This window comes from Dermacentor andersoni, chromosome 7, assembly GCF_023375885.2.
Source record: "Dermacentor andersoni chromosome 7, qqDerAnde1_hic_scaffold, whole genome shotgun sequence".
NCBI classification, from domain to species: Eukaryota; Metazoa; Arthropoda; class Arachnida; order Ixodida; family Ixodidae; genus Dermacentor; species Dermacentor andersoni.
In genome coordinates, this window is record NC_092820.1 from 71,985,024 (window position 1) to 72,009,490 (window position 24,467).

At 46.2% G+C, this 24,467-nt stretch overlaps 1 protein-coding gene across 1 annotated transcript in view; it reads left to right on the forward strand.

Moving 5' to 3' along the window:
• Nucleotides 1-24,467, forward strand: part of LOC129385852 (putative phospholipase B-like 2) — a 97,121-nt gene that overhangs the window by 24,768 nt on the left and 47,886 nt on the right. The window contains exons 3-5 of the mRNA XM_055073011.2: nt 819-916; nt 4,964-5,193; nt 19,135-19,226. Of these exons, the coding sequence (XP_054928986.2) occupies nt 819-916; nt 4,964-5,193; nt 19,135-19,226 (420 nt within the window). The remainder of the gene's footprint in view (nt 1-818; nt 917-4,963; nt 5,194-19,134; nt 19,227-24,467) is intronic.

Genomic DNA, 24,467 nt, shown 5'->3' on the forward strand with positions numbered 1-24,467 from the left:
TAAAAATCCGTCGTTTTATTTTACCATAACAGCGCTTGGAAAAACACCCCGACAATGTAGAACAACTGTGCTTCAGGTAGATTGTTCTGACAGGCAGAGACTCGTTGCCTAAAAAACGCGACTCAATATTTTAATAGTTAGAAAATTTTTCTTGCTTGGAGTCGCGTGGCTCTAAAGGCTGCATCGGCGCGCCGACGGCGGGTCGTTTCACGGGCGAGTTCTCGACGCGACTGGTCGATGGCTGACAGTTCCACATGGTTTCCAAGAATGAAGAGAAACGAAGCCAGCGGCAGTGCGCGAGCGATACCATTTAATAATAATAATAATAATAATAATCTTTATTTCCATCGGGATGATGGAGGAGGTTGTGGGTAAAAGCTCCTCGTAAGCGGCAGCTTGACAAAGGCCAACAGCCCCCTTCTACAGGCCAACAACAGCAAAGCAGAGAAAGACACACACAAGTATGCATATAATCTCTTCGCAATTTAACAGAGCCAAAAATAACAGGGTCATTCCTGCCCTTTCTCTCCCCGACGGATGCGAAACGGCAAGAATTTGTTGCCCTCGTTACGTGAGCGCGCACGTATGCAGTCCGAATGCTTGCTAATGACTCACGCGCCGGCATCGACGCAGCCGTCAACCCATCAAACCGCCGTTTCCCGCAACTTATCTGCTCTGTGACAACAGGGTTTTTTTGCGTCACCATATCGCCACCGAAACCTGTGAGCCAATACAAGCTTCGCTCTAAAAACTACGCGAATGTGCTTGCACACGAATTTCCTTACGCGCAACTATTTTTACACGCATTTCCATTGCAGCTCCACCTTCATACCAAGCAGCTTACTGGCCTCAGCGATGCCTGGGAGAACGAAACGCTCGACTTCACGCATGAGATATCCGGTGTCACGCGAGCATTGTAAGTAGTTGGGTTCCCAATTTTGACTTTACTTATCTTTGAATACTTTACAAAGAAAGGCGATGGTTCGGGCTAGCTGGTTTTCCATTTTAGATATTTTATTACAGCGCCAAGCGCGACAGAGGACACGTGAAAACAAAGTAGAGCGCTTGTCCTCCTGTTTTCCCGTGTGCCGTGTTCCGTTTATCGCTGTACCACACAGTTTCAGTTTACATAGAACCTTTCTTTTCCTTTAAAATAAGTGGTACGGAATCTTTAAATGTTGCTTGATATGTACAGTACTTCATCGTGGCTACACCCGTCATCACTGTTCTTCCTTCCGTAAGCATCCTATATTCTCCTCGTGACACTAGAACCGAGTTAGCTTTATTAGTACAATTCAACTTCTTACAATGCAGAAATGATTGGACCCATTGTGAATAATCAAGAGAACAGTCCAAGATCAAGTGATATTTGTTTGTGGCCTTTACCCAAACTCGCAGTACATGCTCACAAATGTTCCGTCATTTGTCATTGTGCAACGGAGGCTCGCATAACGCATCACAAGTGCGCACAAACAACGTGAAAGTCCACGCTTAGTAAAAAAATAAATGTCTCCAGCTTTGGTGTTTTGCGTTTCCTTCTCAATGCGGATGAGCAGCGTGCGTTTTCTTCGCTGAGCGTGCATCTTTTCAGCTACAAATACAACGATCTTTATCACCATGCAGGTAAATAACAGAATAATTATAGTTAGTCTTATGTCGCTTGAACACATTTCGTTCAAAAGAAAGCTGTAGGGTTAGAGGCTTCCATACACTGGCGTTTCTTGATCAGATCTTTGGTCTCCTGCGATAGCTTACTGGTGTCCTGTCTAACGGAGTTACCACCGACTTCTACTGCACACTCCTTGTCACAGTGTAAAAATAACTAAAGAATAGTTCGAACTTGCTCACAGAATTCGCATAAATGCGCTATTGCCATACGAGACCTGTGTAAATATAGCTTTAGGAGAGGAATACAGCTACGTAACCTGGTAAACATAACCTGTAATTATCTTAATTGGCACTACAAACTTTTTCCAATTCACTTAAGATATTGTGAGCCTGTCAATGTAGCTATTAGTTTGATGGAGTCTCTCTGTATAGAAATTTACCCGTATACGATCACTGTGATGGACTCCAGTATTTGGATAAAGCAACTTATTTGAGCATTCACCGACGCTGGCAATAACATGTCGGCTGTTGCATTCATATGAATCCCTCAGTGACCCTCTACCCATAATACCCTAATTAGATGTAGCATTGAGGCAACTAGTGATAGGACTGCTTTGAGTGTTGCTGAATTTGAACAACTTCTAAGTCAAATGGAGACGATACAAGAGCATGTTATAATCAGAGCTGCCAATGGGCATTGAAAGGGAGTTGACATAGTATCCGAATCCTACCAAAAACTTATCTTGAAAGACCGAAATTGAATCTGGAAGTCTTGAAGGAAACGTACACCTGCCCTCCCCTCACACACTGAAGTGTCAGTAGATAAGAAGTTTTTAGTTTATGCTCAAGTAATATCGCGCAACAAAAAACGACACACACGTAAGAGAAGAAGACACACCAAGCGCTTGGTGTGTCTTCTTCCCTTACGTCCGTGTCGTTTTTGTTGCGCAATAATACTTGAGTAACAAATTACCAACCTATCCGTAACGCTGATCTCATTTAGCTTATAATTGTGAGAGCTAATCATGAAAATACCTATTTGAGCGAGGGAAATTGTCTTTTGCTTTCTGTCGTGCTAACCCTCTGCCTTTATCCATAGAGATTGGCTTACAGATGGGCTAATTCAAACCGCCACATCATCAGCTATTTTCATATATGCTTACAGATACTTGGCCATTCTTTTAACTGATTTACAGTTTTAGCGTGTCATCGTAAGTTGACGTCAATTTTGTGGTGAGATTGTGCTAAAGTGAGCACTGTTTACGGATGGTTTGTGCCATAACACTTCTCCTTGGTTAACGACAAACTTAAGATACATTATTCTGAATCATACATACTGGCTACTTTTGTAATAAATTCACCAATGATGGTTTCACTCAAGGCCAATGTCTTCTGACAAGAGCGGCCCTTTAATTATTACGGTTGCGTTTTAGGGTTGACGTTTCAGCAATATGACTAGTACTGCGTAACAAAACTTCAGGTAAACCATTAATAATAACTGGATATGTTGTGGAACCGTACATGGTATTGCCACAATATCAACTTAACTGAAAGGGGCATCGATATGTGTGCACATTTAGCGAAAGCATTGCAGACCCCCGTATACGGACGTGATAATAACCCTGGGCGAGTGATATGTTAGTTTACTAAAAACGTCATGTCTTCTTTCAGAACGCAGCTCTTAGGCCCCCATTCTTGCAGCGAGCGTCGGTGTCGACGGCAGCATAACCGAGCGAACAAGCACAGCGAATGATGAAAGAGCGAGCGCGTAGCATGTAATGAAAGAAGCGAGCCGCGAACGGCGCAGACCAATGAGAGCGGCCCCTTCAGTGACATGCGCGAGGGAAACAGGGGCGCTATAACGTAAAACTGTTCCAAACTTTTCTATTTCAATTCTGCAATCAGCCCACCGCGATTCGTCAAAAACTTTTTTGCACCACCCCCACTTCACCTGTCTGTCACGCGATGTCATGAAAACTGCGATAGCTCCCCACTAATATGACGTGTACACACTGATTGTGTATGGTTTGAACCCACAAAAGAAGAATACAAATTTCATATTCGACGCCTTTTCGCCATTAGCCCTCGGCTATTGGTAAAAATATTTTGGGCTGCAGCAATTTCACCTGCCTGTCCCGCGACGTCACAAAACCGCAATCACTAACCGCGTCGAAGCGACGTGTACGCGTTAAGATGCATCAATATGCCGACCAAAACTGAATTTTCTTCTGAATAGCCGCAGGCTGCCCTATTCCGAAAGGAATAAAAGATGGCTGCCGCCGATCGCTCAGGCACTGGCTACTCGCCCCTGCCCCAGAACATGGGTTCATTTGCGTACAATAAAACATTTTGCGTGCCAGTGTAACGCTATCAAGCCCTTTCGGCAGGTTTAAGACCTTGCTCTGCCAATTCTTCTTTGATGAGGATCTATCTTAGCTGCAATTTTATGGTTTTGTTGCATGCCGCCACGATTTTCGACGAGCCACTAAAAGCTAAGAGAAAGCGGCCAATTGCAGACGTCGGCACCGCCCTCTTCATCCGGTTATCGATATTCAGTGCAACGGCTCGACCCCGTCGACGCCCTCTCCGCTTCAGCATGGTCCCCACCTCTTGTAAGCCAATTAGATGAGACAAGCCGCTCAATACAGGCAATGTTATTTGTTATTTAAGCAAACAAAAGTGACCTCCTTTGAACGAGGGGAGCATTTGATTGGTTTGTTCAGACAACCCTGCGGGTGACCGCCCGATGCTTGCGTCGATGGTTACGAAAATTTGGCGTCAGGAGATCGGAATAAAAACATATCGGAACAGTTTTACATTATACGGCCCCAAGTGTCATGCAAACCCGCCCAACCGCTCGTTTCATAATATCGTCTGCTCGCTTCAGCTCTCGTTAACGTTGCTTTGGTTTCCTTGATTTGATGTCGTTCGCGCTATTTTCAGTTGTCATGGTTTGCGACTGTTTTGTAATCTGATTGTGTGAGCGACACGAATGGTGTAGTATTTTCTGGGAGCCACGCGGCACCAGCGACTGCACTAGAGCCTTTTACGTGTCATGTACGAAAGCCGACGCGCTTGACCCGCAGATCAGATTGTCGAAGATCGCCGATTGTTCTAAATGTCTCTCTCAAATTCATTGCCTCAATATATCGCGAAGGGAAAACATGTGTAAAGCAGCGCTCAAATTTATGGCTAGGGTGTAACCGAATCGTTGGTAAATGTTTGTAAACAATGGATGAAGTGCTACTTTTGTTTTGTTCTGCGACCCTGTATTTTTTAACCTAAGGAATCCTAAGACCCTGTTACAAGTCAATCTACTGTAATGATTTCTATGACGTTCTATGGCCTCTTTCAGCATACTCAACTTGGTGGGCGACCTCCAAGATTTGGAAAGAGCCCTTGGGAGGACGAAAGATCTGAACTCAATCGACCAGATCTTGGCCTGTACGGCGCTCGTGAAGATTGTGGGCGACTTCGATGACTTGTACATCGCTCATGATACGTGGTTCCTCTACCGCGCAATGTTGCGCGTGCAGAAGAAATACATTTTTCCCTGGCATCTTACTGCGTCGGACACTACAGTGGGTATGGAAAGCAAAGCTACCTAAAGTCTGTTGCGGTTGCAGTAGAGGTCTTCGTTGCACTCTGATACAATGTAGAAACGCGAAAAGACTTCGGACGTCGATCTTTCAACGTATAGATGTGACGGCTTAGCCAAATGTACAAAAATGAGTTACTGGTGGATGATCCGATGGCAACAACTTGAACCTTGCACGGAAATTTGCCTAGGGAAGGCACAAATGTTTCCTGGCTTCTCGTAGCCGGCACCACAAGACTGACGCATTCTTAAGAAATTGGTGGTGGTCCTTTCTTGGACTCTTCTACCTCTTAACATTGCTGTCGAATTTCGCATTTGTATTCTCTCTTTTCTTTTCCCTGCTTAAACTTTCCTCGTGGCTAGGATTGGCAGTCCCTCAAGTAAAGAAAATTGGTTTTAATATAATGCGTCGGGGGTGACCCGGACTTGTATAGTTTCAAGCCGTTGCATGTAATGATGGGGTTTCTGGTAGAAAATTGCGTAAACTCTGGCAGTCTCTATCCCAAGACTTTCTGCTCTCCCCGATAAAAGGGGGTGCCCTAACTAAGTTGCAAGATTTTTTTATAATAATGAGAAATTCCAAGCCACCACAGGGTATCCAATTTCATACTTTGTGTTGCGCATGAAACACGAAAAAGAAAGGACTAGACACGACCGCAAACTCTTAACTGGTAGTTTTATTGTAGGAGCATTACTTGGTGATGATGACAATTTATGGGAATCGTCTTTCAAATAGGGCGGTGACATATAGTCACTTAGCCAGCTTAAGCTCTTGCGGTTTTTTATACGTGCTTTAAATTCTAGAATCCTTTTGTGCATTTCTATAATCTGTTTTCGCTTACTCAAAACTTCTCCATCTGCCTTGTACCGCTACCTATGCCTGTAAGGGATACGGCATATCAGTTTCTTATCAACAGCAATGATTATTCTACACGCTGTAATTTTTTTTTTATTGAAGTGAATGTTAGGAGAGGTTGGCGCCTTTATGGTGGCACCGGCTACTCCTTGTCACTTGGCAAACGAAACAAATTTGCGTACAAAGGAAGGATAGCGACACAAAATATAACACTCAGTAGAACACCGGATCAATAAAAAAATATACAGTACATGAGTCGCAAAGTTCTGTGCACTAGTTCAGTCCACGTACGCATATATAAAGTCAGATGTTTTTAACAGCCGAAACACAAAACATGTAATACACTGCAAGTACAGAACAGAATTATACATGATGCGTAAAAGATGCGATCACGCCCTAACCCAATTATGAACAACGAACAACGTTTATGTAACTCATTACTATGTGATTAAGGCACCTGACTGATTCCGTATGTCCTAATAGCGGAAGGTGGTTTCAAGTTCGCGGCCACAAGATATGAACAACGAGGTGTGCAAACAAGAAAATAACAATGCCTTTTTTATATCTTGTGAATTCTTTGGTGTAATATCCGTGAGAGGCTTCTAACGCATGGGTTGTAGCGCCAACAGACGTGCTCATGCTTACAAAATATTCTTCTTTTTTTTAATTATGGGGTTTTACGTGCCAAAACCACTTTCTGATTATGAGGCACGCCGTAGTGGAGGACTCCGGAATTTTCGACCACCTGGGGATCTTTAACGTGCACCTAAATCTAAGTAGACGGGTGTTTTCGCACTTCACCTCCATCGAAATGCGGCCGCCATGGCTGGGATTCGATCCCGCGCCCTCGTGCTCAGCAGCCCAACACCATAGCCACTGAGCAACCACGGCGGGTTACAAAATATTAGTATGCAAAAAATCGAGAATATTATGACCAAAAGACCTATCGGAAAAGTTTTAAAACATGAATAATCATTTTGTTGTAGGGGTATCTGCCCAGCAAGACGAAATATTTGTCGACGTAACGAAAAAGTCGCAGTTTTGCCAAAAGTGAAGCATTCATTCCGATAGCAAATTATCAAACATACAAAGCAAGGATAGTACTTTTGTCGTCCGTACAAACTTGCAAGCATGAGCTTGCTAACTAAATAAACAAGCATGGTGACAGCGCACACAGAAAACGTGTACACGTCACACTCCACCACAGCGCCACTCACTGTCAAAACGTTGGCGTGAGGAAGAGCGGCAGCAGCAGCAAGCGAAGTGAGCTTCGTGCTGTCTATCGCTTCAACGCAAACTGAGCGCCGAGAGCCCACAGCACGCACAAAGCTACGAGCCGTCGCCGCACCTAGATGCCCCCAACACAGGTCGGTCGGTCTCAAGATACGGCTATATAGAAAGAAATTCAACAAGAACGGACACTCTCCTTGAACACAGCGGCCGAATTGACTGCAGCGCTCCAAGTCGCCAACGTTAATACCTGAACCACACATCCGGTTTCAGTTTTGGACGCATGCGTTTTCAACTCTAGCTGGGACGGGTTACGCCGGCAGCGCTGATCGGCGAGGTATTCCTTTTTTTTTGCTTCTACTGCGCAGGTACGCGCGGTCTTAGTAATGAATTGTTTTATATTAAGTAAAACTGTTCGCGAAACATGTTTGGGGCCTCCATCTAATATGCGCCGCGTGAAATTTCATATAGATGTGGCAATGCGTCTTGTGAAATAAGGAAATGTTTATTTTACTCTATATAGGTCATCCTCCCACACTTTTTGTGCGTTCATTCAACGTCGTGGTACCAGATAAACAGCAGCAGTTCCCGCACGAAGCTCCAGCTGACGATGTCAGCGGAACAAAATTAGTTTACAAGCATGTGTAATTTTGGCATTAAGACCTTATAGGAACAATACGTGGTAGAAGTGACATGTGTGAATGGCGAATAAGTGGCATTACAAACAAAAGCAATAAGTTTTTACATACATAGAATAGAAGATAACCGACCGATCCTAAACAATAGCGTACAGAGTATATCACGAATACACCCGACTTCCAAGCATTCTCCCATTCCCAGGCCTTATTTTCTGTACCATAAGAGCACGAATACACGCGCGACTGCCCGTTTCCAAAAGAATTTGAATTCGACCGGAGGGATGGTAGGCTACGTATGCATAGAGGTGGCCAGAACAGAGGCTCTCAAACAGACCATGCTATACGCTCGCAGAATTCCTTCTACTCGCACTCAAGACAAATGCATGAGTGCAAAGCTTGTTTTCAGTCGTTCAGAAGACAGAATTTTCGAGTTATAAATTCCTTGTGTTTGAGCTCCATGGCGTTATCTTTTGGGAGTTCTGGCGGTGCAAGCAAAACACTCCAGCATTACCACTCTTGGCAATCGCTCGTCGCGTTTTCCACAAGCGTGAGTACCGAAAGAACGTATACGTCGTTGCGGGGTCTTAGTAAATGTCACAAACTTGTCCCACTAAGATTCAGTACAAGCCAAACTAAATGTGTCATAACAGTCGAGCTACTTTTCGCCGCATCACGGCAGGTACGGCGAGTGTGCCTCAATATTATGCCAAAAAGTAATGAAATTAATTAGAATAATTCTCGGGGTCAGAGAAAGTCCCACGAACTTGTCCCAGTAAGATTATGCACACGTGAAACTAAGTGCATCAAACGGTCGAATTGCTTTGCGCTAAGTGTGTCACAACACCACGCGCAGCGAGCGCGCCCAGAAACCATGGGAAGTGGAGATAATAATGTGGGACTCACGAAAGGGGTCGCAAACATCTGCCAGTACGACTCATTAACTCAAATTAACCTCCCTCTGTCCTCCCTTCGGTAAAAGACATGTTTTTTGCCGCAATTGAACACTCACAAAAGGAAGACACATAAAGACAACACGGGCGGCACTTCCAACTGATTTATTTTGGGCAGTGACCCAAGAATATGTATATACATACACGCATGCGCTGGCTGTTCACAGATCTACGTAACCCAGCGGTCAAACAATCTAGTTTCCGATTGATAGAGCACGATAGATGTATCACTAATGCAATTTGTACCTTTCTTGTTTATATAGTAGGCTTCCATCAGCTCACGTGCTGTTTGAAATCTACTTCTGCCAAGAATCCTAATCTCAGAAAACCGTGGTTTGCACATGCAGGCCTTGCAGTGCGCAGGAAAATGTGCCACGCCACTGCAGAGAGAGCGGCAGTGAGGCCCTACACTCACGGTTGCCGCTCCTGAGGTCTCTAGACGTCGAAAGAAAATTGCATTGATCCTTTTAGGTGTTATTCACGTGTTAGCGTCACGTAAAAAAAGTGTGCAAAATAAAACAAGACTTTGACAATATTTTTGGGAGTTCCTATCCTCACGCCCGGCTCAACTACTTCAGTGACAATTCGTTATCTCTCGGCGACCACATTTTCAAATTCCTGGAGCTCACGGGATGAATTAACAAAATGTTAGCACACGCTAGACAAAGCCGATGGAAATATACCCGGAGCTAACATCATTAACACCTGTTTTGGCACAGCATGGTGTGACATCCAATTTTGGCAAGAAACGTGAAATACACATACGCAGTAGAGTGCTTCCATCTTAACGAAGTCCTGGGTGTCGGTGCAGTTGTGTACTCGTGTACACGTGTACGGTGCACTTGTGTACTTGTGTGCACGGTGTACTCGTTACAGGGCCTACTCGGCCCTGTAACGAGTAAGGGCCCTGTAGGCCCTTACGAGGCCTACTCGGGGATCATCAGTTGAAACCTGACGGCCCTCTGACGAGGGCTTCGCTGCTGATCAAAATTCGTCATGGTCTGCAAATTTCCATTTCGTGAACATTTTTCCTCCTTGAGGGATTCCTCCGAACTGATGTCCCAACCCAAATAAATGCTTACATAAACAGTGCTTAAGATCGATGCTCGCTTAAAGGGCCCCTCAGAGACTTTTTTGAGCATAGTGAGAAAACTTCGACGATCTGTACACGAGGCTACTCTGAACATGGGAGCAAAATACTCTAGCACTGAATGCAGCAGAGAATTCACAATCTCGTGTCGAAAGTAGAGATAAATCGCTTGCTATCGCTCTGCAATGTCGCCATTCCATCGCAAGCAGCCACACCCCAGCAAGAGTTATTGGCTGATTTCAAAATTGTAAGAATATTCTTAGAAACACATAATCGCTCATTTTCAGAGAAGTAAAGGAAAAACATGTATATCTGCGAACAAAAATATACAGCAAAATTATTACATATTTTCACTACCGGTCTACGCACGACAGTTGCGCGTAGCTGCATCTGCGGCTCGTGGCCTTCGAGATAGAAAAGGCATGCTGTGTAGCGCAGTCAACCGCGACCGCTACCGGGTGCTCTCGGTCTGGGCTTAGCTCCCCTGTGTGGCTTCCATCACGCTAGCGGAGCCGGAAAGAGAGAGAGAGAGCCGCGGATTGGCGCGATAACTTCACGTATACTTCAAAGAATAAATCAAATTTGTGCCCTGAGATTTGTGAGCCGAAGTCCTTTAATACTGAGGTCATTTTATGGTTACTTATAAAACTGCTCCAGGGCTCCTTCAAGTAGTGCATGTACTGTGCAGTCACTGTTATGAAATTCTGTCCCTACAAGTGGATGAATTCACTATAAGTGCCCGTTCTGGCTAGCATTACCTAGGTAAAATTGTTATTCCCCGCCCGTCAGAACAGTGAGTCAGGAGCAACTCTACCTGAGAAGTTACGGAGAAATTTTATTCGGTGTACTACATATTTAACTATTGCGTCCTTCGCAGGTACTTACTCCTACCGCAGCTATGGGTCACTGAATTCACGGCTTTCTGTAATTGCTATGTCTCTCTGCCCTACATTATCTTAGAAAGACCAAGTCATACACTAAAAAAAAAAAGATTCGTTCCTAAGAAATTTCTGACGGACCACGAGATGCACGTACTGATCTAGGTAAATGCGAGATGAATAAAACTTTACAATACTCCTCTGCGCCCACGTTTAGAAAATATACATTCTAGCTCTGTGACAAGAGCTCGAAATTACCATCGTGCTGCCATACGAACAGCTTAGGTTGGAAATTGGGCCGCTTTTTATGAACATTCATTTACAAATATGGTGATGTTTCTTATGCAAGGCATGGAATGTTCTCTGAAAGGCTGCAACTTCGCACCTAGGGTACACACACCGGGAGCCCCCCACATAGTTCAAACAGCTGTTCATAGTTCGGCGGTCAGTTTGTGGACCAGTGTTGCAAATATATCTCGGTCAAAATACAGGCGGAGCTCGAGGTTTTGAGGACTGTTAGGATTATTAGTTTGCACGTTCACACTGATATTTCTTAGTGGACACGTTGTCGAAGTATTACTTGTCTGCACGTGCCCACTTACATTGGCGCCCAGCATAAAGCTTGCAATTTGCTGTAATTGAACAGTGCCGCCGTCCGATACTGTAAAGTTGGAACGGTAGGCTACGGGCTCGCCGTCACAACGGTGCACGGCACTCTGAAGCCGTTCCCGATTATTCTACGATTTCTGGTAGGCACCGAAGTTCGCCAGGCGAATTAGGATTTATACTGAATGAGACAAGAAATAATGCGCTCAAACGTGACATACATGCGTAGACTACGAAATCTTCCGTTGTTCGAAATTTGACCAAGAACGAGCGAGTACAGTTTAGAAGAAAATGGGCTGTATATCAGACACTCATATGGAACATCATGTCGGTATTCGCTTTACCAAATTCATTTCGCAGCAAAAGACACACACGGGAATCCATTGAATAAACGTTTTTATTGTAGCAGTACCTGCCGTATGAATGCGCCCAGGCAATTTTTAGAGCGCAGCTGTCAGCCTCGGCATAACTGAGCGAACGAGCACAACGAAAGATGAACGCGAACGCGGAGCGGTGCGGTGGCATGAAACACGCGAGGGGAAAGTGGAGCGGAGGGTGCAGCGCGACGGGGAGACGGAAAGCGGAGGGCGGCACGGCGAGAACTGTGAGTAGGAAAGCGGAGTGCCGGCACGACCAGGCATGCGTCCAACGCGGAAACAAAGCGCTGGGTTGGGCTTCGGACCCACGTCGCATGCGCTACTTCGGCTGCGGCGGCCCCGCCGCTAGAGAATGCGCTGCTCGCGCGCCACGCGTTCCTATGTTCGCGCTTTTTTTTTTTGCTCACAACAAGCAGCGCAACCGGTGGAAATGCTTCGTCTGCCGCTGCTGCTGAACGAGTTGCCCGAGCAGAGCACAGAGAAACACAGTGGTAAAGAGTGGACACTCCTCCAGGGCCCTGTGGCCGACCTACTGCACTGCCACGAGCGCCCTGAGCGGCTGGTCAGACCGCTAATCTTGACTTCCGAGGCTTTAGACGCGTGGTTTAGCTCCGTGTTGGTTTCGACTACGATAAAAATGCTTGAAATTCTGGTTTACCTTTGGCTGCAAAAATATTCAATACGTCGTTTCTATTGTAGCCCAGGAGCTTTTAATATTTCACTTTGATGCATGCCGTACAAATGGGCGTAATTATCTTGGAGATAGCAAATACCTTACTGGAAAAGCCGTCAAGTTTTTCGGAGAACCAGCCATGCTGAATCAGTTAATGCAGACAGGAAAAATAATGTGATCAGGTCTCTCTATATTGCAATTATTTTACCGTTCCATAGCCGCTTTTCCCAGTTGCACACAATAGGAAGCAGTGGTTCCATACAAAAAAGTTCATTTTTTTTCTTCTTTGCATAGGAAATTCGACAGAAAGAAATGCTGTATGACACACTAGATAAATACACAAACTTCAAGAAGATTGTTTTAGCAATCACAAGCAACGTGTCAAATAGCACTTGCGAACCGGGCCCGCCGCATGCAGCCTGCAGTGAGGTAAACATCCTTTACAGAACTATTCCAAATGCGCATTGCACTGGTCGAGCCGCGCCAAATACAACGTTTGTGTGATGGTACGGGGAGCTACATACAAGTTGTGTGCTTTAAACCGATAGTCATGCGAGTCACTTTTAGAAAATAACGCATTGGAAGTAATGCAAATGTTGGGAAAGGATGTGTGCAAAAACAAACGGGTGGCTGCTCAGATTGCCCCTGCTCAGATTCTATGCTACACGTCTAAAATACCCAGCATAACAAACGTCTTGCTAACAATGTTCTTAACGCAAGAAACAGCAAAATTTACTCGGCAGAGACAAGGAAACACATTAACGCACGAGCTACGCGGCGCGTGGGAAAGGGGGTGGGGTGGACGTAACAAGCGGCACATGACCGGCACCGCATCAAAGTTGCTATGGAAACTGGATGCATGGACGTAACCCCGTAGATGTATGTTAAGCTGCACACATGTGAGGGAAAGTGGAAGTTCAAATCGCTGCTCCGCCTGGCTGGTGGTCATACCCTCACTTGTACGGCCGCGAAACGGCTTGAGGGTCGAAACGGCTCTTTATGTAGGTATGTTTCTATATTACCAGAGGCTCAGCGCCGCTGAAAACACCTTGTCTTTCAGAATGAAATTCTTTGGCATAATATACCGCGAATACAAAACACCCAAACAGCTGTGTTCGAAATTAGCTTAGGGAGTACCGTAATCGACGGTGAAAATTTTTTACACGAACATTAGAGACGTAAAACCCGCCGTGGTTGCTTAGTGGCTCTGGTGTAGGGCTGTGACGCACGAGATCGAGGGATCGCGACCGCATTCCGATGGGGCCGAAAGGCGAAAACACACTTGTACTTAGACTTAGGTTCACGTAAAGGAACCCCAGATCGTCCAAACTGCCCGAGTCCCCCACTACGGCGCGTCTCATAATCAAATCGTGGTTTTGGCTGGTAAAAACCTACATTTTAATTTTAACAAACGTAATAGGCATATTGCACGCATCCTAAGGAATTCTTCAACGTCCCTAACATGCCGCACTTACGCAATAAACCCCGCCCCTATATTTACGAGCACCGTGCTGATCTGCAAGTAAGCGTTTCAGCAAAACGTGTGTCCGAGACTGGGGCTAGCTTATCGATGCCATGCACGCGGTCGCGCAGCGAGCAGGCGGCCATCGCCGTCACCGTCATAGCAGTTCGACACACGTATGGAAATATCGCTGCATTTGTCGTGCTCACAGGCCACGACACACCGACACAATTACCACGTAAATTGGCTGCGAAAACACACAGAGATGCCCAAACCCAAGAAAGGTGTGAAACAAAGCTACTCGGTTTTCCATATTGACATACATATTGACATACATACATATACATACATATTGACGGTACACAAGAGGAAGCGACAACAATAAAAGCTGCTCGAATGTATAACATCGTGCACGTGAACCACAATCACAAATATTTGTTCAAGTGATCAGGACTCCTACAAATCACAAAGAAAAAAAAATTTGCCGACAATTACGATACTCCCTCATGCGAATTGCGAGCACCGCTGTATAGGTGATTTGAATTCCCGATATAAAATGACAAAGAATCATATTCTGAAAGAAAAGGTGCTCTCGCCGGTGCCGCTGAACCTCTGCTCGGACAGCTCGTTTTGCAGCAGCGGCAGGCGAAGCATGTCTTCAGGTTGTGCTTCTCATTGTTCAGAAAGAAAACCGCGAACATGGGAGCGCGCGGCTTGCGCGGAGTGCATTCTCTAGCGGCGGTGCCGCCGCAGGTGAAGTAGCGCTTGCCCAGTGGGTTCGAAGCCCACACCAGTGCTTTGTTCTCGCGCTGGTGGCATGCCTGGTGATGCAGGCAGTCCGCTTTCCTTCTCACCATTTTTGCCATACCTCACTCCGCTTTCCGCTTCCTGGTTGCGCTGCACCCTCCTCTCCGCTTTCCTCCTAGCGTCTTTCATACCCTGCTGCGCTCCGCGTTCTCTTTCACCTTTTGCTGTGCTCGTTCGCTTGGTTGCGCCGACACCGACGCTCACCGCACGAACGTGCGCCTAAGCGTTGCTTCTAAAAACCTAAGCATAAGGCGGCTCCACACGTGCAGATGACTCTAAGTAAGCAAACTGCTCGTCCTTGTCCATTCTCCTTCTGTTCTGTGTCTGTTTAGCGCTGGCTATATCATTAGGAACAATTGAACCACTTGCAGTCTACAAGGACTCTAAGCTTTCAACGAATTGGGCGCACTCATTGCTTTAGCAAAAACGCTGCGTCGTTTTCGCGATGATTTTAGCTCAAGCACTCTCCACGTCGCCATCACAGCAGTTTGGCACACGTGTCGACATGCCACTGCAATTTTCGTGCACACGCGTCCCGCCACACATTACACGCAATGAGGTTCTGACCGCACACTGCGACGCGTGTCCTGCCCGTGTGCGCTCCGCTTTGGCAAGCCAACGACTGTGCTGCATGGGACAGCTCATTTGTTCCTCATAATCGCTCCTGAAGCAGGACACGCCGTAAAAAATCGTCCAAGCTTCTTTTAGCAAACATTAAGCTGTCGAAGCTTGCGTGAGTGGAGCGTACGAGTGCCGAGGCGGCAGTTGGCGGCCATGTTACAAGAGCGAGCTGTTTTCCACTGACCCTATCCTCAGCAAGACTCCTGCTTTCTGACTAGTCGAAAAAGTTGCAATGGCGCATGTACACCGCCAAGAACAACGTTTTAGAGCGCAGCTTGAAGGCCCCCGTTGCTACGTTTAGCATCGGCGTCCCTCGGCTTCGTTCGTTGGCATCGGCCCTAGCCGAAACTGAGCGAACGAGCACCTCGAAGGACGCAACACGAAATTATACAGATCCCACCCACTGTGGGAATTGATGTAAGCGAAGATTTCTCTGCTGGGTGCTTTGATTGATGATAATTAGCGCTGATGTTGACAGCTAAAGCTTAATTTTTTAAACTTTTAAGCTAACACGAGAGTGGTTAGTTGATGTTAAACGTTACCTCGCGTACACCACTGCTGCGTAGGACACAATACACACACGTAGAGGTGTTTGCCTGAGGCGCTCTTGTGCACCATATTTTATAACTTCTGAGAGAATTGAGCCTTGTCATTTCCTCACATGGCACATCGTATTGTGAAGAAGCATAAAACTTCAATTGGATTATGGCGCCGGTACGTTCCAAAACCACACTCGGATTATGAGGCAAGCCGTAGTGGCGCACTCCGGTTTAATTTTGACATCGTGATGTTCCTTAACATGTCCAGAAATCTAAGTGCACGAGCTTTTCCTTTTTCGCCCCCGTCGAAATGCGGCTGCCGCGGTTGGGATCAAATCCACGACCTCTAGAAATGCCATAGCCGCAAACCTAAGGTGGCGGCCACATAATTGTTGCTTTGACGGTTGAACGTTTCCGTAGTGTCTCCTAGACCCTGCAGTGCCCTTTAATTAATGCGGCTTTGCTTCTGAACGCCCTGCTTAGGTTGCCCGCTTGACATATATGCATGGAGTTTATTTTTCAGAAATAGCAGCAACGTAGAGTACAGTATCTTTAACTTAAGAGGAAGCTTTAGCTCGGGCCCAACTCCGACGCGGCCTATTCAAATACATGTAAAACGCAAAAACGTTTTTATGAGATAACCCCTGGACCGATTTTGATGAAACTTGTTGCATTTGAAAGAGAAAGTTAAATTCTAGTGACTGTTGGAAGCGGAATTTCGATTTAGGGCTTGACTTTTGTTAAAATGATTTTCAAATATTTCACCGTTTGAAAAAAATAGAAGCACGAAGTTTACAAATTCATAGCTCTGCATCAAGAACTGATATCGCGGTTCTGTAAACGGCATCCATTAGATCATTCAAAGCGGACAAATTCAATATGTCATTTTACATCTTGCGTGAATTTGTTACGTTGGTTACAACAGTTTTGAAAAAGTTATATTTCCCTGTGATTAAATTTTTTTATATTCATGTGTAACATATCAATTTTGTCCGCTTTAGATGTACTACTAGATGCAATTCACAGAATTGTATTATCATTTTTAGTGGTTGAGTTACAGAGTTGTAAACTTGATAGTTTCGTTTTTTGAAAATTTTCAATTTTTGCCAATTTTTAATAAAAAATTGACGACCTAACTCAAAAATTCGAAACCAACAGTAACTAGATATTAAGTTTTTCTTTTAAATGCAACAAACCTCGCCAAATTTGGTGCAGTGGTTGCCGAGAAAAACGAATTCTCCTTTTACATGTATTTAGATAGGAGCACCCGAGCTAAAGCTTCCTCTTAAGCTTATCCTGTTTCCCTGCAAGCGCTGTCATATAGTAGTGGGGTTTCCTTGCCTTTCATCTCACCTTCCCCGTCTCTTATATTGGAACTGCCTCTTCTCCCTCTCCTTCTTCTCTCTACAGTTCTATCGGCATCCCCTCTGGCCTTGCACGTTCGTAGAAAGGGAAGCGCTGCAGTTTCTGCAATGTTTGTGAGAGAAGTAACGGATAATTACAGCTGTCAATCGGCTAATGTGGCGACGGCCAGCGAGCTCCAGAGGCCGTCGTACACACATGACGAGGTGGGGTGAAAACGAGTTTTCTATATACACGCTCTGAACCACCACTCGACGCAGTGTGCGCGACAGCCGCAGCAGTACCAGTGGCGAAGTCGAAGAAAGAGGCAAAGAAAGTTTCGCTTCAAAAGTGAAGGCGCAGTACCGCGGGGCATGAAAGACGGCGATAGCCAAGAGAGGGTGAGGCGCAAGGCGAAGGAGAGAGCTTCAACGGCACCATGAGGTAGAAAGCCGAGGAGGGTGTGGCGAAAACGTGAGATGAAAAGCGGGGTGATGCGCAAGATGGGCTCTGCAGCAGCGACCGCAATGTGATAGCGCAAGAGTAGCGCGCCTCCGTTAGTTCACCGATAACATGGTGCGAGCGCGTCCACCGATACCATATATGGAAACAAAGCGCTGCATGAGCGTAGGTCTGCCTGCGGTGGCTGTTCTCAATCGCACCGACGCGCCACCACACGCGGCCTCTCGCCATCTCCCACTTAGCGAGGCAGCCGCGCCACACTTCACTGTGTTAGCAGTGTTCAGCACGAGATAGCCTCTCCGCGCCAGCCAACATATCGCAATATGAAAATACCTATAGAACTGCGCACGCTTGGTGTTTTCACACCGTAGATTTCGCATTGGGTGCTATCGTAATTATCGGTCAACTGCAGAAGAGTACGCATTTGGGCTGGTTGGTTCATGATTACGAGCAATAAAAAACAGGGCTAAACATCAGGACGAGTGAAAGGACTTTTTACACTTATGTTAGCGGCGAAGCATGTGTAATCCTTCCCTCTATTTCTCTTCTTCCGAAGGAGATTGCCTTTCTATCGTTTTTATTGCAATCCTCCCCCCCCCCCCTCCCCCCCTGCGCATGCCCAATTTTGTTGATTCTGTGGTTTGAGATAGCGGCGGAGTATATATATACGCTGACTGAAAGAATAAAGCCACTTTGGTTGTTAGTCAGCGCTGTTGTGTGTGTCCCTTCACTCGTCCTGTTGTTTAGCGCTGTTCTTATTGCTCGTTATTGGTCAACGTTTGTCATAAATCCCGCTCTTAAAGCTCACCCACTTGTCAATACACCTGCCTTTAGGATTATTCAAAATTTCGCAAATGCATTTTAACTGGTAAGTTTGAAATCCTGCAAAACGTTATCTGTTTTTTATTCTCCAGAAGAGTTAGAGCGAAACAGCTTGTCAGGGGAAATTTACAGTACTCCGCATCATGAGGTGGTCTTCACTAGTGAAATTTCCCCACCTGTATTTTTATAGCCTGTCGTCTAGGTCCAAAGAGGCAGTGATCCAGGGAGCTTTTAGTTACACGGTATGAAAACCGGTATTATTTTCGTTACCAAATGCTCGTACGAGCCATCCCTGGTTTCATCCTACTTTGCATAGGCTGCTGTAATATGGGCGCGCTGATGATATTTCTTCCATTCAGCACATATTTTCCTACGCCAGTATTATGGCCAATATTAAATTAGGTGAACTTAACATTCCGTAGTTTTACGTGCCCCTCAATTTATTTATACGAGCGTTTGTGCAGTTCGCCTCTATTGAAATGCGGCCATCCCGAACGGCAACGAACTTGCATCCTCTACGTCAGCAGTGCTAACCTGATTTACGGGTGTGCGTTTGCCTGCATATTTCCTTTGCAGAAAAAGTTATTCCAGGACACACGATTACGACGCCTTCTTACCCTGGAATGCTGGTGTCATGGGATGGCTTCTACCTCACGTCTGCTGGTATGGTGAGTACAACCTCGTCATAAGGTAATCCAAAAGAGCTCAGGGTCTATACTAACAACATTGCACTCTTGAACAAACTCTTAAACCGTGGCCACATTTGTCGCTGCAGTACCAAGCTACTCGTGCGTTACTACATTTGTTGAAAAAAAGCCGTCTCATTGACTGAATGCAGTCCCACTCTGCTTCCTACTGTGTGTGCACAGTTCCCACGCTCTTCCTATTAAGGCAAAAGCTTTTAATGGCTCATAATCGCGGCATCCGACCATCCGTCCGTCCGTACCCTGGAACGGTGCCAGCTGTGGCCTCTCCCCGCTCACAACCGTTTTGAAGATTGGTTGCATTAGTTTGATGATTGACGTCGTCGTGTTTCTTGGTGTGGTTACACACAGGTTCGACTGCGAGGGAGAGAACGACGTCAGTGACCGTATTACCGCAGTCCGCCGTTGTCGCTAGCGTTCGATGTCTGGAGTTTGCTGAATGGCGTGGCTACCATCATCCCCCCGGCATTGCCCTTGCGAATATTTAAAATTAAATTGGTTCGGTACATCAGGGGATTGCCACCCTGGTTGACATAAAGCTACCCTTTATCGAACAGATATCCATCTCGGATTGAGTAAAATCGAGTATATCCTAGTAGAAGTCGTACTAAAAAAGCACAGGGGCAGGACGCAGAGTATCTTCTGCTTAAACATTTATAGCAGTCCCACCTAAAAGAAACAAAGCTTTAGGGCACTTTTCAACAAGGTACTCGCAATCGCAAAGAGCTCCCCGCTCATCATCGCAGGGGACCTTAATACCCACTACCAAGCGTGGGGATACGCTTGGAATACAAAGACAGGTGAGGGGTTATGGGACCTTGCTACGGACCTGGGACTGTGCCTGATCACCTATGCCGCTTTCCCCACCCGCTGTGGCACGTCCACGTGCAGGAACTCTACACCCGACCTAACTTTTGTCAACAACTCGAAAAAAACTAGTTGGGAAACCTCGCGCACCGATCTAGGCAGCGACCACTATATCATACACATAGGTATAGGTATGCCGAAACAAGAGACTAGAACCTTTCGGTGCACAGACTGGAACCTTTTTAGGAAAGTTAGAGCAAAGAGACTAGAATCGTAACCGATCGGAACCAGCTCGAAGAGGACCTCAGGGAGGCCACTAAAGAAATTAAAAACGAAGAAAACATAGACAGCATAGGCAGTAGGCTCGCACGTCTGATCGCGGTCAAACAATTCATCCTGCAACGATGGAAAACGCAAAGACTGAACCGAAAGCTCAGGAAAAAGGTAGCGTTGCTAAACAGACAGATCGAGGAGCATTGGAGAACGCTCGTGAAACAGCGGTGGGACGAAGTTTGCCACTTGGCAGACGGCAGAATCAAACTTGGAGGCAGTTGGAACATTCTCAAACATCTATTGAACGAGAGCGACACTAAGTCAAACAAGAGAACGGCAATTACAAAACTGGTACATCAAGTCAGCCAGTATACGACTAAGGAGGTAGTAGACAGCTCGCGGACAAATATCTCCCGCTCAAACAACTGGGCGATAGGGACGAACGCGTGGAGTAAATGGGCGGACCGTGCGAGGAAATGGACCGCGATTTCACCGAGGGTGAAGTACGGGCCGCCCTCCATGGTCTCTCTAGTAGATCGGCAGCCGGACCCGAGGGTATTACCAATAAACTCCTAATGAATCTAGACGATGAGTCGATCACTTTCTTGACGGATCATTTCACCGAGTTGTGGAGAAAGGGAGACTATACGGAGGAATGAAAGATGGCCAACACCATCCTCATACCAAAACGGGGTAAACCGCTCCATCTGGATAACCTACGTCCAATTTCGCTTACATCGTGCGTAGGTAAAGCTATGGAACACGTTCTTCTCAACAGATTCACTAGATACGTCGAGCAAAATGACATACTCCCGTATAACGTGATCGGTTGTCGCCCCGGACTATCGACTCAGGACGCCAAGCTCCTGATCAAACACCAGCTCATACACGTTAGCCCGGTGCACACGAGAGCAATTCTGGGACTAGACGTCAAAAAAGCTTTTGATCGCATAGAGCACAAGGCCATCCTCGAGGTCCTGTCCGAGCTGGGGTTAGGCGAGAGGCTATACAGCGTAGTCAAGGCGTTTCTGGGCGGTAGGCAAGCGAGCCTCACGCTAGGAGAACTAAAATCGAAGGTGATGAACCTGGGAAACAGGGGCGCCCCGCAAGGGGCCATACTTTCACCCATGTTATTTAATCTAGCAATGACCAGAGCCACGCGGAGACTGCAGAGTATAGAAGGCATACACTTTGCAATATACGCCGATGACATAACCATATGGAGCGCCAACGGTAACGTAGGCCAAACGGAGACCAGAGTGCAGGAGAGCATGCACGCCGTGGAAAGCACGCTAGGCGAGATGGGACTCAACTGTTCGGCGGCAAAGTCGGAGCTTTTGGTCCTAAAACATCGGCGCAGGGGTTGCAGACCCAGGGGCTACGTCCCCGGGAGGAACCAAAGATTATCTTACGCTGTCACGACGGATCCGCGATCAAGCAAGTGGAAACGATTACAGTTTTAGGCTTCGACATAGCAGCGGCAGGTACAACCTCAACCTCAATCTCATTCAACACATTTCAAACAAGAAGGACCAAGTCATCAGGTTACTAAGAAGAATCAGCAACAGACACAGAGGGCTCGGTGAGGACAGCGCTCTAAGGCTAGTGCACGCCTTCGCTCTCTGTCACTTCACCTATGTGGCAGGTCTATTTAAATGGTCGCAGGCCGCGCTGAACAAGCTCAACACTATGATCAGAAAGTTAGTCAAGGCTACCCTAGGTATACCCATCAGCACCTCGAATGTGAAGCTCATGAACCTAGGGGTGAACGATACGATAGCAGAGGTGGCGGAAGCGCAATAGATGGCGCAGCAGGAAAGACTGGCGAAAACGCGAGCGGGCAGGCTTATACTCAAAGCGATAGGGACAGACCCCAATAGATCGATGAAACCGAGGGAATCCGAGGTAGAATTGAGCGCAAACGTTAGAGACGCGATCAGAACCACTTCCCTCCCGAGAAATATGCACCCGGAACACAATGTTAGCAGGAGAAAAGCGAGAGCGAAAGCTTTGTTGAAAGAAATGAAAGAAACAGGCGGCCCTTGTAGATGTTGCCTGGGTCAAAGGCAAGGAGGCCTACACGGCCGTGGTGGCCGACAGCCGGGGTGAGGTACGGGACGCCGTCGCCATCTTCACGAAGGATTCCACGGTGGCGGAGCAAGCCGCGATTGCACTGGCCATAAGAAACCGTAAATGGTCTTTCACCTATAGCGATTCCAAAGCAGCAATTAAGAGCTTTGACAAAGGCTATGCGCTGGGACTGCGGCTAAAATTATCGACAAGGTCGAAACTATCAAAACTGAAATCCGATGGTTTCCTGCACATATGGGGCAAGTGGACGAGACTCGGCCGAACCTCAGCGAGGTGACGAACGGCCTGGCACGAGGACTTGCTTGCCGTGCCGGTCAGAACCGAACCGACGCCCACTACCATTCCGGGGAGCATATAGATCACTTACTAACTTACAACGACATCACTAAATACTACTTGAGGCGTAGGCAATTCCCATTGCCACACGTAAAATTGAACAGGGCTCAGGCAGTCACACTATGTCTACTGCAAACCGGGACGTACGCCACTCGGTATTTCATAAATAAAATTCACCCCCAAAGAGAAATAAGGAAAGACTTTAACGTGTGCGATGGCATCACTGACATGAGACATGCTGGCGGGATATCCTGCGACTCTCGCCGGCCCCGAAGAAAAATGGCTTCACTGGCACAAGATGATATCAAGCTCTTCATATCGAGATCAACGACGGGCTGTCCAGAGGGTCCACGATGACGCCATAAGGCCCGGCCTGGCAGTGCCGACGTGGACGCGGCCCGCCTTGGTCTGAAAAGACCGAGCTTCAGGACTCTAATAAAGTTTTGTGAATGAATGAATGAATCAGGTAAGACAGTGAATGGCTCATACCTCCTTAATTGCGGCCTGCCCATTACGACGACAGCAGTGAAATTCTACGCTGGAATGACGAACGCCAACGGAGCCAGTTGTGGAAGAAGACGACGTTCCAGCCATTGCTGATGATGATAGTTTTAGCGAAGTCTGCAACGACGGCACAGGGTCCGCATAAACAGCTTCGCTGTAAAAAGTTTCAGTAACATTTACTACTCAAATACTGACAGTTCTTTTGTTACAAAGAGAACTACTTTCATGGTAATTGAAGGTAGTAAAATGTACGCAATAAGATTGACTACCAGGTGAAGTTGGTAAATATAATCGGGTAACTTGTACATAAAACCATCAACTAACTATAAACAAGAACACATGTACAGCAGGCGAACAAAGCTGCTACACGACACAACTCATTTTCAATGTTCAGATTGTACGACAAAGCAACTGTGCTGAACTCCGAAAAGTGGAGAAAGGTTCAAAAAAGGAAACATTGTCATCACCCGCATGCAGCGTGAAGCTACAACAGGAACCAATACGGGAACCGATATCAAAGGGAACTCATAACTGCGAAAGCGTCGAATTGAGGAAAAGGAAAAGGCCCCAGATGCGTTTGTAAGGCCTACGGTGTTCGGTCGTGAGAAGCCTCATGACCGAACATCGAAGTATTAATACTCTGTCTTTTACCGTGTTTTGAAATCTTTCATTTCTTCAACACCTTGGCTAACCTAGCTGGGGTAGTCAGTAGGGAGCCGTACGTTCACCGAGCACAGGTTGTACCAGTGAGTACATATGTATTTGGAAAATAATAAGAGGTATGGACATAAATTCATGTAGCTCACTGTTTGCACACCTACACGTCACGACGTAACATATAGCTGTTAATCCATCGTAATGAAGAAAACTACATTTTTAGAAATTTTGGATAACGTTGTCAAAAGCGCAGCATAATGCGCCAGAATAAGATAATGTAGTAAAATGTACCAACTTAGCCTCTAGGCAAACGCGGGAACGTAAATAGGTAGTAAAGGGTTAGTAACGACCTGTCAGGTTAACTGACGCATTCACATCAATTTTACTACCCTTTCTCTTTTAAAAAGAGAGCAGATTGTTAATTTAGAAGTCAATGCACTTTGCGGAAAATTAGAGTGACAGATTGGTTTTTAGACTAATAATAGTCTGTGGAAATTAGGGCAAATAGGCGGGATGATGAAAAATTCTAAGTTTTCA